The 15,754-nt window shown below is 43.8% G+C and overlaps 1 protein-coding gene and 1 long non-coding RNA gene across 2 annotated transcripts; both read left to right on the top strand.

The window, feature by feature from the left end:
- Positions 1-8,583: 8,583 nt before the first annotated feature.
- Positions 8,584-9,268, top strand: LOC136197873 (fibrinogen C domain-containing protein 1-like; the record flags this gene model as incomplete). Its single annotated transcript, XM_065987765.1, has 1 exon — positions 8,584-9,268. A coding segment is annotated over one exon (570 nt), but the record flags the coding sequence as incomplete, so codon positions are not given.
- Positions 9,269-11,916: 2,648 nt separating this feature from the next.
- On the top strand, positions 11,917-12,882 carry LOC136199855 (uncharacterized). Its single transcript, XR_010673209.1, has 6 exons — positions 11,917-12,080; positions 12,129-12,276; positions 12,362-12,446; positions 12,493-12,589; positions 12,649-12,762; positions 12,823-12,882. It is a non-coding gene; the product is annotated as an uncharacterized lncRNA (long non-coding RNA).
- Positions 12,883-15,754: the final 2,872 nt, after the last annotated feature.

The raw sequence follows: 15,754 nt of genomic DNA, 5'->3' as shown, positions 1-15,754 counted from the left end.
TGCTTGCCTGTTCGTGTGAGTTTAAATGTGAACAAACGTACACTAAAATAAAATCAGTTGCGGTTAGAAGACCTGAAAAAAAAGATGACATAACTTCCGGAATGAATGGATAAATAAGTACTAGTTATAAAGTAACTCCGCCGTAGCTTCATGACTGTGTGCAGCTCTGGCGAGTTTCTGACTGGCGTGTTAGTAGAGCATAAAAGCACTTTCTAAGAAAAAATGACGTGAGTCAAACAGTGTAAATACCAATATAATATTACGTGGTATACTGGCAAAGGGCCTGATAAACTCTCAATATCAAATAAGTTTCTTAGCGTCTGTCGGAGGAATACGCCATCAAAAGATCTAGAAAACAGCATACATACACAGCATGAATTAATTAAATAATTGATTAGATATTATAAAATAAATCAGGCTTCTTGTTTGAGATCGAATTTTTTACCCATTGAGAAAGACAAAGTATTTTTTGCACGATTTCTGAAGCCTGGAAAAGCGTCCGAATATTTCAAGGCGATGATGGCTAGATTCTTCCACTCAGTCTCGCAGTTTCTAAGCGAAACAACTCAACTCCGTGTCTGAAAGAAGATTAGCCCGTTGCCGTAACTTCAGCCAACTTGCGCTGGAAGATTATCGGCCGTTGCGAAGCTTTTGTGGTCGTTAGAGTCGCTTAGCGGTCGAGAGAGCGTCTATCGCTTCTCTATGAACGCTTTCGCCAGCTTCAGGCCTTGTTTTGACTAGAGGAAGACTGGAAAAATCTCCGGAATAGAATTCGACCAAAAAATACCGTGTTTCCGCGTTCTCGTTCTTTCCTTTTGAGAGGATGAGCTCCGGCGAAAGGAAGAGATCTTGGCTGCAGTTCTTTCGATGCCGTTGGGCAGCGAGTGCGTCGATAAACGTTGTCGCCGTCCGTCGCAATGTTGCAATGAGGTCACATGACTAGCATGTGCAGTCGCCAAGCAAGCAAGCAAGCAAGAGTAACACAGCCTAAAATATTTAAAATATGAGCACCGATATGTATGCGTAACTCCCTATGCTGTACGTCTGAAACCGTTCACTTATTCCAGCAAAGTCGTTTGCTGGCTGCTGCTAGTTCTGCTGATGATGACGACACTTTATGCTCTATCTAACAGTTATTATTCTAACTACGTGTATTACGTGGAGTGATTCATTGATTCTCCTATTCATACATTTTTACGACTTTTCTTTGTCTGTATTTCACAGTAGTCATGACAGATCCTAGCAATTCATTAAGACAAGTCAGACGTCACAATATCAGCATTACAAATACCAACACGATTAACTTTACGCAGCTACGAGGCTATACACCTGAAAACAATGCATGATATGAAACTACACACTTAGAAACACATAGCCCTATACTTGTGCCTCCAAAGCAGTGCAATGAAGGAGGACACTACGTTGCAAGACTGTCGGGATCACACTTGAAAACGCTTGATATCAAGGCGTTTTGGTCTTCTTTTCTCAGAGCAAGTATGAGCATTCTTCTCGTGGCGTTTTTGTGATGCTTTTCTGCCCAGGTATTAAGCATTTTCAGGGCACTATTTCGATCGCTATCTCGATCTTCAAAGCTATCTAATTCAATGGGCGTAAACTTTGGGTCCGGCCCAAGAGCCGCTCCTACATGCCTCCAGCCACGTCCGATGCCTCTAGCCACATCACTTTGTTCATCTGGAGACACCACGTTGTCTAGCTGGTCTTCAGCTGTTCGACTAACCATAGCATTTACTGATGAGGAATGAATTGACCTGTCGTCATTCCTGGAATGTCCGTTTAAAGGAGACCTCAAATTCTCCGGTCTTGGCATCTGTCGCCATATTACCGGGTAGAGCTGAAATGACCCTACGGTAGAGCCAGTTTTGTCAAAAGCGTTAAAGGTAAATTTAATCCTGACACATGTGTTTTTTGTCCGCTTAAGATTAAACGATTGTGTTATGTACTTCATGTGGCCTTCACCAATCATTGACTTCAAAACCATTGCAGGAATAGAGCGACTTAAGGTGCCGTTAACGGAAAACAAGACCGAACTGTCATTCGTTGGATCGACAGACAACTTTACTTTCTCCGTTGAGTCAACGTTGATGTAATCATTCTGAAAGTCCTTGCATTCTCTGGGTTCGCCAGCCAATTCTCTCTGATCTTTGTCAATTTTTTTCGTAACCTCATCGCACTGACACGATAGAGATGCAACAACACTTCCTTGCGAATCTCCTTCAGTGAAAGAAAGAGGAGCATAAAGTCGAACAGAAATAAAAAAATAACCTTCCTGTATAATGCAGTGCTCGGAGAATCCACGACAAAGAATGCGAATGCAATTTCTTTCCACTCGAAATTCAGTCTCACCGTCAACGGCAGACATTTCCCCTTGGTTCAGATCGGCAAGCAACTGATATCCTTTTTCACACGTTGAAAGGCCACTGTGATAAAGAATTCTAATTCTAAACGGTTTTTCTAAGTTGAGATGATGTCGCAGCTCCATTGCTGCTTTCTTTCTAAGGGTCAATCCATGAGGCAGGACTGTGGTGACACAAGTTATTGCTGGAGTTTCTTTGTAATCTTCCGGAAAATAAGAGGTCACGGAAATGTTCGTAGCTTCACTTACAGCATTCTCTGGAAGAGTCACAGTTACTCCCGTGCTTTTCAAGTGTATCTGGCCTCCTCCGCTGCCTACTGTGCATGAACGCCTGTCTTTTATGACAAAAGAACGGATCAGACCAAAAACATCCTTGCAAAAACGATTGACTTCTACTGACTCCGAGACCAGTTCAGAAGCCTTTGAAGTGTCAACCAATTTATTGGATTCAAGAACCTCTCCAACGCTCTTCCAGTTCGTGTGTTCCACTGACTCCGAGACCAGTTCAGAAGCCTTTGAAGTGTCAACCAATTTATTGGATTCAAGAACCTCTCCAACGCTCTTCCAGTTCGTGTGTTTTAGGCAAAGTATGCCTTTTGTATCATCGAGTACGTCTACTTTGGCAGAAAGATTCTTTGGCGAGGCTATAGCCCTTTCCTGCCTCTCCTCTTTGCCATCTTTCAGACTCGACGAACTTTGATCCTCCAACAAATGCGTCGGCTCCGACGAAGCAAGAATAAAATCTTCTTCGGAAACCGGAATAATACTCTTCATTGAAATCAGAGGCTTGGAACCGGTTGGAAAAGCTTTTGGATCAATTGGAAGACGAGGAGCCTTCATAAAATTCAAAGAAGGCGAAGAAATACTTCTAGCTTGGCCAACCTCTCCGACGCCTGGTTGTTTCGTTTCAATTGGTGACGCAAAGTACTGATCCCGTTGACTGAATCTAAAAAAAATTGAAAAAGGGGAGGTCTCAAGAACTAAGCGTTCTCACAAATTCTCCTTGTAAGCAGCTGCAATTTTATGTCTGTGAACGCCACAATTTTCACAAGCTCGAATAAGAACATTCACGGTTGCTTCTCGACCGCATCTTATTACCCAATTGTCTATGACATTCACGGCCCGAAAAAAATTCGAGCCCCAATTTTCTTTGTATTGTTGTATGTCACTGGCACTATTCTCCAAGAAAACAGCAAACTCATCCCATTTTGCTTTGACTAAGGACGCAACAATGCGAGTAAGGCGATTATTGATCGCCTGAGGAAGAGCCTCTGCAAAAAACTGTACAGCAATCAAGTGAAACGTATACTACCTCTATCTTACCTTGACTATCACTGATGGGTTTGGGTGCAAACCAACAGTCAACATTCAACTCTTGTTGTTTTTTAGAAATTGGCTCATCGAATGGATTAAAATAGACTCTGGGAATTTTTCGTGGTGGTTGTGATGAATCGTCGCTATCCTCGTCGAAAACAAAAAGTTCTTTGGGATCAATGCCAAACTCCCCGTCCCTACGAGCGGCTTTCTTTGTTTGACAGCAGATGCTATACCTAAAACCACTCATGCCTTGCATACAGACATTTTTCATTTGCTCGTGCAACTCGCTCTTGATTGACGGCAAGAACTGTCCGCTTATCTTTTCCCGGTCCTCTTCATTTACAAAAAGAATCGTCAAAGCTACCCATTTGCCTCGCTTGTGATACAACAGCTCAACTTCCACTAATACTAATATTAGCAAAGGATTAAAACGATTAAACTGAAAAATGCCGCTACGGCGGTACGTACCTTCTAACGGCGATTTGTCTTGAACAAGGAAGATGCATTGATGACGTGAAAGCCGCGGTTTCATCGGATACACTTTGAGAAAGCGTGTTATAAGACGAAAGAAGAGACATTCCGGAACAAATTTTGCCTTCTTTGGGATGACGATGAGAGCCGGAAGATCGAAACGACGTGACTCGTCGCCTGAAGAAGTAAGACGTTCCAAATAAGTAAAATTATGCAGAAACGGCGCTTTGAGCATTGAAGGAACGTAATAATTCCTCTGGCCTTCAACAGGTGTGATGACGTCAAAGAGTTCTAGAAGACGTACAATTAGCCTATTCTCTGCTTCAACTCTTTCGCTATCGGCGTCTTTTGGGTCAGTAGCCGAATCACTACAGTCGGCTTTGCGTATTTGTTGTAAACGATACATCATCAAGTCATTAGTCATCACTCCTTTCTTTGTCAGAGAGTCCGACTGTGGCTCCATCAACGGACCTGGCTTTACCGCTGTCACAAAAGCTGACAGCATTTTGATTACCCACGTAGGTTTCGTAAAAACGACGTTCTTCAAGTCTTCTACTTCCGGGTAATAGAGAATTACTCCGACGCTTGCGAGATATTTCAGAGCCACGAGGACTTCGTCTCGACTTGAAATATTGCAGATTGTCGGATGCTGAGCTAGCATCGCTATTTCGTCTACTTTAGCCACAACAGTTTTCATGACCTCGCTCCACCGAAACAGAAGAATTTCAAGGTAAACCCAAAATAGAGGCTGCTTTTTCGCTTTTTGCCAATACGTCGTCATGCGATCGACTCGCTCTCGAATTTCTTCAACGCATTTACACGGGGAACCTGAACCGGAGACCGAATTGTCTATTAGGAAAATTCTTTTGATGAAATGAGCCATTTCGTGGAAATCTTCGTCTTTCTTGGGTCTCGGGATGACGATGTGTTTTTTGAAGTCGCTGTCGCTCAAAAGTTCTTCCAGTAACTTGCCTTGGTCCATCAACCATTCTTTTACTGAGTCTGAATTCGGAAACTTCTCCTTGTTGCTGTCCAAGACGTCTCGGTGAGTTCCAATTACAAAGACAGGAGGAGGAGCCACTTCTTCGTCTTTGCCCAGCCAATTGTCGCCCCTAGGCGTCTCTTCATGGGCCGTTGTGATTGACCCAAACCAGTAGAGAGGAAAGTCTCCGTTTGTGCGAATCCAGCCTAATTCATTTGTTAGGTCTACTACTTCGCCATCGGATGATCGATGAAACGACTCCGCTTTATCTGACAGCGACTTTGAGATGTCCATTACAATCATGTAAATTGACATACAAAACGCTTTGCTGTCCGGCATGAGAGCCGAATGAGTGGCGAGATAAACTTCCTGTCCACCCAAATCCCAGATATCGCGAACGCCCAGGATTCTCTCACGAAGATCTTCTTTACTTGGTCTATTTGTGAGAAAAGTGTTGATTAATTGTAGCTGGCTTGACGTGAGCGTTTTCGCTTCAATACCAAACTTTTTCAAATCCTCTTCCTGCGTTTCTACTGTTGGTGCTGGTTTCAGATAAATTATTGCTGAGGAAGGGTCTGTTTTGTCTGCCTTTTCGTCTTTCGGTTTTGAATTTAGTACAAAATGGGATGATTCAGAAGAGTCTTCTTGCCAGCTCTTCGACGTCAACTGCTGCTGATTCATACGATAGACACCCTCTGCAATTAGCGGATCTAAGTGATCCTTCGTGTCAGTGACGACCCAACCGCTTGTCGTTGTGTGGATCATTGTTACGGCTGCTCCTTCTGTGCTCGCTTTCTTTTTCTCGAAGGGTCTGTTCAAAAGAGAATCTACAAGACATGACTTGCCAGCTCCGTCTTGACCGGCAACAATGACGCGACAACGATTCACTCTTATGGAGCCGCGCCTTAGAGCCTCGTCGTAAATTTCCTGAGAACGGTTAGGCGGGTCGGAAGTGTTTACAACTTCTTTGTCCGAAGCGCCGTTGTCCTAAAAAAAGAAGTAACCACATTTTTAGCTCTACGAACGCGTTGCTTAGTTAGCATGGTCAATGAAGTGCCGCAAACCTTTTGTGTCTTTTGAACAGTATCAATATACTTCCTTATAGCTGTATTGTTGATTTTCAAAGTCTACATTAGCTTGATTGCCTGTTTGAACTAGTTAAAACTTAGCGCTCACCGTTTGTCGTTTTCTAACAGTATCAAGCTGCTTCTTTATTGTTGAAAATTTTTTTTTCAGGTAACGAATCTAATCAAAATTGCCTGCTTGAATTAGTCTTTGAATTTACAGCATACTTTTAATTCCAACTGCATAGTCGTGTTTTCTAAAGAGGTGACTATGTGTTCATTACATTGCCCGGTGTCATTGACTTAAGGAATATAGGTTAATTAATCAATAATTGACTTTTTATAAATGTTACTTTTTTCAGTAGCACTCCTGAGCTTCTCTTGCACATAAAATAAGCAATGATTAGCTTTATCTACAGCATCAAATAGCTGTGACGTCGATAGGTGAACGGAAAAGCGATTCTGTGTTAGACAGTGTTATAAGGCCACATTCACTCTGACGCTTCTATTCCTACTTTTTCTAGGAGGGAAAATGCCTCAGACACTGATTGGGGTTCTCCAAAACGTAGAAGAGCGGCGAGCTTGACAGGTGGGAGAGAACCGATTTGAAGTGTCGCACAAGAATCAAAGATTATGAGATGAGCAAAATTGCTAGCAGCGTTCAAACCGCAAATGAAATGTATAAATCCGTTTGCAGTAAAAGTCAAATGCACAATACAGCATCGGGATGTGATCTTAAATATTTTAATTAAAACCAAGTTAGACATTATCTCAAGGAGATGGTTTCCACATTTTTCGAAGTCTTCTGGTGTCGTCTTTGGTAAGTTAATTTGTACCAGGCACTTTTTGTTAATTGAAATACGATCCGACTCTTTGTTAATTGAAATACGATCCGACTTTATTTCGTGAAAGAAAGTCATTTTTGAAACGTATTTCCAGGTCACCGAGATTTTTCTTTCAGGATGCGCTGCAGCAGCGTATGATTCAACAATGCGAAGAAAACTTTCACAAGTGGGTTCCCAAGCATCTTTAAGGTCGTCTTGAACGAAAATTAATAGCGTCGCTGGCCGTCTTGATAGAGCCGTTTTCTGAGGTTCAGAGGTGCAATTGGGACTACACTTCTCACCACAGGCAATTCGAGTATCATCTTCCTGAGCCAGAAGTTCTTCGTAAGGCGGTCTGCTTGACTTTGGCAATTCATGACCTTGAGCTACGCTTGTAGTAGAAACAACGCCATCCACAGCCCTTTTGGGGCTAGAGGAGTTTTCTTTCACGTTATCAACACGGGCAATTGGAGTTTTATGTACAGGAGTTTTGCAAGGCAGCTTAGCCGATTCTTGAAATTGAATTTCGGTGGCTGTGGCAGAAGTGACTAGTAAATCGTACACTGCCTTTCGATCTTCCTTCTGCAGGGCAGCGCAAAACGCATCGAAGCTAGGAGGCGGACGTCGCCTCAGACATTCAAGCAACTTCCGAGACCTATCTTCCAGTGAATATCTCGGATTCTCTGAAAAAAGAGAAAGCTCGTCGTACTGAGAATAGGAAACGACATTTAAAGCTAGAAGTCTATCCAGAAGAGATCCTCCAACAAGAGCGTTGGCGAGAAGAGGCACAATCTTGTCTGTGACAGGAACGAGACGTTTCCACTTTGGATCTGCCATGGGCGTGACTTCGTCTGCTCACGATACATCACGTGAGAAAATCCCTTTCCCTCAAATCTACGCAGAGAAACTTGACAAATACTATAGAGACCAATAGAAGAATAGAACTTGGATCACTGAAACGTATTGGGCGGTGCGGTTTGGTAAAGATGCGTTCATCAGAGATATCCCTGTGACTGCCTTGAGGATAGATTTGATACGTGAGATGTAAAAGGGACGAAGGGGAAAGTGAACGTGAAAATCAGTTAGAATCAAAGTAGCTATACCACTTATACCACTAAGACCGCATTTTCGAGCGAGTCGATTGAATCAAGCTGATGGAGGTGGATCTCATAATAACTCTCATGAGTTCTAAAAGAGGAAACATAGACTATTCCGTATCGTATAAGAGAAAAACGACCCGTTTATCCGCTTCTACAAAAACGGTTTGGAAGAAAGAAGAAAGGAAAACGGGGCCTTCATTATAGAGACACCGTGAAATCAGTGGAATGGGAGGTGCTACACACGGTGTAGGTAAAAGACGTTACTCAAAGCTTCGTACCTGCTATATTCTAACTCTCCTCTCTAGTCGTTGTCTGGCCGGAATGGAGAACAAGATTCTTTCACTTTAGACCAAAGGCTGGGTAGAGATTGAATGACTTGACAGGAAGGTATATACTATAACTCAGGTATTAGCTATTAATCAACTTACATATATATAATTCCCAGCGTATAATTCTCGTGTACTGTGACGACATGGAGACCGACGGCGGAGGATGGACAGTCTTTCAAAGACGAAAGGATGGATCAGTTGATTTTAATCGTGGATGGAATGACTACGAAAGAGGATTTGGCAATATTGATGGTGACTATTGGATTGGCTTAGCTTCTCTTCACCAGCTCCTGCGGCTAAACGAGGCAAACGAATCAAGAATCGATTTGAAAGATTACTCGGGAAATAGTGCATACGCCAAATACAGCAGCTTTATTGTGGGCGATTCTACTTCCAAGTACAGGCTAAGCGTTAGTGGGTACAGTGGTACAGCAGGTGATTCAATGAAACGACCAGGAAGTGGAGAAGCGAATGGAATGATGTTTTCAACAAAAGATCAAGACAATGATAACTCCGACAAATGGCACTGTGCTGCCTCTACTAGAGGTGGTTGGTGGTTCAACGCCTGTCGTAGCACCTTCCTGAACGGTTTGTATAGGAGTGGTGCTGACTGGAGTTATATCATTTGGTACACATGGAAAGAAAAGTCTTCCTTGTCATTTTCTGAAATGAAATTTAGAAGTCAAGCATGAATCTCATGAAAGAGACGAACGCTTCTGTCACTGTGCTTGCCTGTCCGTGTGAGTTTAGATGTGAATAAACGTACGCTGACGTAAAATCAACTGCAGCTAGCCAACCTGAGAAAAGATGACATAACCATTTCGGATAAATAAATAAATAAATAAATAAAACCTAATAAAAACGTAACTTCATGACGGTGTCCAACTCTGACGAGTTCAGACTGGCATTTCAGCAGTGCCTAAAAGCACTTGCTTAGATCTATAGACGCGAATCATCAGGGTAAATACCAATAATATAATATTACGTGGTGCACTGGCGAATTAGAAACCAGCACAAATATACGAATTAATTTATTAATTAACTAGCCTACACATGCATGATGGACGTAAGTGGCGAAGCTTCGATTCGAATTTTCTCTTCTATTCTATGGATTACTACGCTCGAATCGATGCTTGAGCGTCACTACAGGTATCGTCGAAGTCGTACGATGCTCTGCCGGGTAAGCTAAGTGAGTGGCTTCCTTAGCAACGAAGACAGCGAAGGGCCGAAGGTCGATAACTGCTCGTACGAACCTTCCAAAGGGATTCTTCCTCGCTCGAACTAGTCACACTAACTTGCAGTCTTCGTTTGTACTCACTTGATTTACGTTGGTGCGAATGGAAACAAGTTATGCTTCCAAACGTCGGTTTTTCCCCAATGGAGCCCCGATTTTCTGGAAACCAGCTAAACGCAATCTCTCGCATGCGTTTAACTGGCTGCGTCAGTTGCGTAGACGAAGAAACGCTTCTACCGTTCGGTAAGAGCCATGAAAGTCTATCACGTGAGGACTACGAACCGAGTCCCGTCCGGCCGTCCCGTACATGTTATCACTTCTTTTCCGGGAAGTGCATATTCAGAAAATTCGGTTTATAGAGACTCTGTAGATACGATCGTTTTTGCCCGCGAAAGAGAAAAAAGCGAGTTTATTGTAATCAAACACGTGATAAGAGCTCCATTTAATCTCCTCCACTTTCACGTGAGAACACGCGCTCTTCTCATTCGTCGTAGAGGTGTCAGTATCCGGGTGAGGATAGAGGAATCGCCTCGTTGCTCTTCCCTGCAAACAAGGCTCATCGCGACGTAGTTTCGCTGCTACGATTCGTCGAAGGAGGGACGTGCAGCCGGAATTCTCATGCGGCTCGGATTTTACAGTCGCCAATTGGTAAGCGCGCTGAATATCGTTCAACTGGCCTGCGTCCGCGCAGCACGTTGCCGTGTCCGTTTTTGCTCGCGAAACGGCGTAGATCGTCGATGCAATCCGCGCGTGGCTGTTTCTACTCGACAGCGACTTCTCGCGGCGACGCGACAAGTCACACGGACGTGACGACGCGCGTAATCCACTCGCATTTAGGCGATCCCTCATCGCGTGCACCCGCACTTCGTTTCATTTCATTCACTTACTCGTTTTCTTTAGTTTCGCGACGAATGAGAGAAGAAGAAAGAAGGAAGAACGCCTCGTGTCAGCGCAGCGAACAGGTCACCCATTGGGGCCCCACTGGTGTAGGCGTGCACTTAGGGGGCGGGGCTCCCTGTGACGTACACGGTGCTGAATGCCTGCGGTGGCCACTGCCCACGCTCGCGGGCATAGAAAATTTCCGTCAGTCTAACCATTAGGTCCGATTTCCGAAAGTCTAATCGAGGGCGGGTTGGGGTCCGCGAGTGAGGGCTGGTGGTCGTTGCAGTGCATGAAGCCCAATTGTGTACGTTGCAGAAAGTGTAGTGGGACAACAAATCGGTATAATGCAGTAATGGCACTTCCTCCCTCACGTGCTTCGTTTGCATTACTACGTTAGTTTGCATGGGTCCTCTCCCTATGCACTAAGGTTTTAGTTGGTGGCTGCTAGTAGGGTAGGGCGTTTCGTGTAGTAGGCTTTGTAGCTCCTATCCCTTCACGTGCTTAGCTAGCAGCCGCCACGTGCTTTAGACCATTTTTCGATGGATTTTCAGGTAATCTAGGTTGATTAGTATATAGGCATATTTTAGGTCAATGGATTTATATGGTAATCTAGGTTCTTTATCACGTGCATGCTTTTCTTTTTCAGGGTAGATAGTAGGTTTTTTTTCCGCAGGTTTTTATTTTTTCCGCAGGTTTTTATTTTTTCCGCAGGTTTTTATTTTTTCACAGGTTTAGATTTTTTTCCACAGGCTTTTATTTTTTCTACAGGCTTTTATTTTTTCTACAGGTTTTTATTTTTTACAGGTTTAGATTTTAGGTTTTTATTTATTTGCAGGTTGATATCTTTAATTTTAATTGCCGTGTTTATCTATTTTTTATTAATTTATATCTCTTTCTTTTTTAGCGTACGATTCTGAAAAGACCTCAAATGAAGCTGGATGCTACGTTTCAATTTTGGAAAGATAAGCGTTTTGATTATCATTATTTTTCACTGACATGATATTTCAGGTGAATTAATTAACTGAAAGAAGACGACATTTGACGAAGAAGCGAAGTGGAAATTCCTGTGCGCGTTTTTGTAGTCACTAGTGCCTGGCAGTTGCATGGTATTTTTTCTCTTTATCTCCGAGTGATGGAGGCAGCGTAGGGCCCTACCCGTCCACAGCGCGCGCGTCTTGTCGCTCCACTCGCGTGCGCGGCTCACGGCTGATGAATGAACGCGCGCGCGAGACCACTCCACTCGCGTGCGCGGCCCACGACTGATGCATGAACGCGCGCGCGTCTCGTCGCTCCACTCGCGTGCGCGGCTCACGGCTGATGCATAAACGCGCGCGCGACTCACGGCTGATGCATGAAAGTGCGCGTTTGTGTGTCGCTCATTGACGCTGAACTCCCCATCGTTGAGAGCTCGCCAGCCCGTGTGCACGGGTATTGTTAGTGAAAAACAGGCGATGACGTGGACATGCTGCGTCGGAAAACGGTTGAGACTTGAGACGCCAATTCGTACGTGTTAACCCATCTCTTCCTCGGAGGCACTATCAGTTTTCTTAGGTGGAAATAGTAGTCGGTGGCTTTTTAGTTTCGCTTCGCGTGGCCCGAACGCGATTTGCGATACCGTACCCTCGAAAGGGGCCTCGATCTGATCAGAAAATATCGTAGCAGATCTTCATTATCTCGCATGGCTCTTCTGATCCATGAAGTAAGATTCCTAAGTTTCACCTGAGTCCCAAATTCGATATTAGAGCGACGCGTCAATAATTAATTAAATTGAATTTTTATTTTAGGTTTGCGAAAGTGGTCAACTTCAGCTGAACTGTAACGTGGACGACTCACCGTTCATTGTTTTCTCCAACGCTTTCGACGTCATATGTAAGAGGGTATTAATTCACTTCTTTTTTTAATTAGTACAGTTTAGTACAAAAAAACCGAATCGACCGATTGGCACCACAGCCCGTAGTCTTACGTCAAAGTGCCTTTCTCCGAATGGTCACACTAGCTCTTGATGACGTCAAGTAAGCCAATAAATGACTGCTATTAATTAATTAATTCTACTAATAACACGTATTATTAGGTGATCCGGAGAAGCGTGTGACGATTTTTCTCGGTCGAAAACGATGTCATATAATTTTTCGCGTGCACGTGCCGCCGGTCATTGAAACGCTGAACACTGTTGGCGGCAATTTTTGTAGGATCACTGATATCATTACCGTAAATCCGCAATTCACCTTTATTCTTGGTCTCGCAGGAGTTGAGAGAACACGCCCCACGCCCCCAACTCTCATTTTTCGTTGCCCATCCGCTCGCCGGTGAGCAATCCTGCATGGCATTCACCCACTTTACCTCAAATTTGTTCATTTGTCTGTTTTCTAGATGCCTCTGATTTCACGTGGCGCAAGAAAGGAAATGAAAATATTGCGCGTGACGTCACGCTTCAGTCAGACATATAGGTACAGTGTACTGTACGTAAGCCACGCTTCTACGTGACTTGCTAACTAATGTCACCCTTTAGAGCAATACAACGAGAGCTTTCTTGATGAAGACAACGAGTGACCAGGTTTTAAACTGGGGGTCCTTGCAGAGTAGGCGTTCACATAGGTTCGATTGCCTGACATGGCGCTGCCCACGCTCGCGTGCATGGAAAATTTCCGTCAGTTTAACTATTGGGTCTGCTTTCCGATTGTGTAAAAGCAGTAATTGAGAGTAGGTTTGGGTTCGTGAGTGAGGGCGGTTGTCATGGCAGCGCATGAAAGCCCACGTGTGTATGTTGCAGAGCATGTTGCAGAGTAGTAGGAGAGCAAAAGGACCATCCATCACGTGCTTTATCACTACGGTTAGTCTGCACAGGTCCGCTCCTTAGAGAGTTTAGGTGGCGGCTGCTAGTAGGGTAGGGCGGATTTTTAGTAGGCGTTTAGCTCCTTCTCATAGTGCTTTAGCTAGCAGCAGCCGCCACCTGATTTTTTTTAGGTAGTCTAGGTTGAATGAAATACCGTAGGTGAAGAGATTTTGAGGCTATTTGGTTTTGTGTTATGGTTTCTCTTCTGTAGGTTTTTCGTTAGGTCAGTTGACTCTGAAAGTAATTTAGTCATGCTTTGCTGCTTGAGGGTAGTCTAGTAGAGGTAAGAAGAGTATAAATTGACGAGTCAGTTGCTTTTTTTGCAGTGTGGAAACCCATGAAGGAAGATCATGATATCAAGTTTATACCGCATGTAGTGGAATTTTTTCAATTTTTATTTTTTGCACTTAGATGGCGCTGTTAGTTAGTTAGTTAGTCGTACCTACTTGTGATGATGATAATCTTGTGACGCGTAAACCTCACCGTTTGAGGTCCTTGCGTCTGGGTGATGCTGTAGACGCGCACGATGGCACCGCATTCACCATTCTGCTGCTCAAGGATGACCAGGTAGCATTATTACAAAGCACTTATCCTTGTTATTGACGTTCGTCTTTTAGGAGCTGGGGTCCTGGGCATGACCCCGTCATAAATAAAAGGCTCACAACCGGGGTCCTGAGCAAGACCCCGTCATCAAAAACTGCTCAAAGATAGAAGGGGAGGGACAGTTGATTTATTAAATAAAATGATAAAAAAAGCACAGAGTTCTCCCTCGCGTTTCCATGCACAGGCAGTTTTGACGGGGTCATGCCCAGGACCCCTGCCGGGCAGTTTTTGATGACGGGGTCTTGCCCAGGACCCCGGTGGAGCAGTTTTTGATGACGGGGTCATGCTTAGGACCCCAATCCTAAAAGACACCCTTAGCTATTCGAATACAAAGCAATAAATCCACTTACCACACAACGACTTGATGACACTGCAATCTCTTCAGCTGGCCCGGGGAATAAATCAGAACCTGTTAGAAGAGCAGAAAGGTTTATAGATTGCGGAAGAGACACGCCTGTCACATACTTTGATATCGCCGTGAAGGGCAGTTCCAAAATACTTGGCTTTGATTGAAGACAACGCCGTGCCCATCTGCTGTCGTGGTAACGGAGCTCAATGACAAAACTTTCGGCAATTATTACCCGTCGTCATGGAAACGGCAGGACTTCAGTTCGGAGCAATCACGCGCTGCCTCTCGGAGAAGTGAAGTCATTTCGCGACGAGTTTGTGGTGTCGTGATTGCAACTAAAATTTCAACGTTAATTATAAAGTAAAATTACAATTAGAAAATCTCTTACCTACACTTCTAATTCCATGTTCATTATCATCTAAAGAAATGGGAGTTGTAATAAGCCAGATCGGGAAATGACTGTTAGCAGATCTCGAAGAGTAGTACAGAGATAAATCACGTGATATTTACCTTACAGCAGAGATATTGGAAGATCCAGCTGCTTCGAGATATGATTACAATTGAATTCAGGCAAGAGACGATTGCCTTCGTTGGAATAGAATAACGAATTGTAGTGATCCTTGATGACGGTACTAAAACAATGGTAAATGTGTATACATAAGAAAACACGCACTGGCTCTCACTCACTGAAACACTGACACGCGCTGATGGAAATTTTAGAACCGAGACGAAAATGAATTTCACAGAACGAGCAGAATCTGACGTCGAATCATCTGCAGATAGCCAAACCTGAAGAAGACCCATGACATGTAGGATAAATACTGAATAAGTGACTTCCCTTCGATAAGAAGAGAAAGACGGTTTCTGTTGAATGAAGACGCTCTCTCCAAATTCATCAAGAAAACTAAAGATATTGAAAAATGGATTAAATAATTAATTAACTAATAAGGTTCTTTGGAATTCTTACCGATTTAGATCCAGGACGTACAAGGGCACGGCTTCTTCAAAAACGTTCGAATATTTCTAGGTGATTTTTGCGAAATTCTCCGTCTTGGTTTCCTGAGCGAACGGACTCCGTTACTGTCACTTGCGTGCTTTGCGTTCAATTTTTCTACCTCAATCGAGTTGATTACGTGACCAAAGTGCTCCTAGTTTCGAAACTAGGTGAAGTAGGGAAGAACTAAAGCGTGTTTTTGCGATTCGACGACGTTTCGAGGCGACGAGCGGGTAGAATGCAGCCATAAAGACGCAGAAGTACAGAAATTTTGTGGCTGACGAGACGAAAAGCGTCTGGTCGCAGGCGTTTTCTTAGGAGAAAATGGTGATATGCCGAAAACGAGTCTTGCGCAGGCGCAACTCACCCCCGCACGTGGACAAGTCCATTTATGGAAA

The sequence above is a fragment of the Oscarella lobularis genome, chromosome 1 (genome assembly GCF_947507565.1).
Source record: "Oscarella lobularis chromosome 1, ooOscLobu1.1, whole genome shotgun sequence".
Lineage (NCBI taxonomy): Eukaryota > Metazoa > Porifera > Homoscleromorpha > Homosclerophorida > Oscarellidae > Oscarella > Oscarella lobularis.
This window is presented reverse-complemented; position numbering and strand designations above follow the sequence as displayed.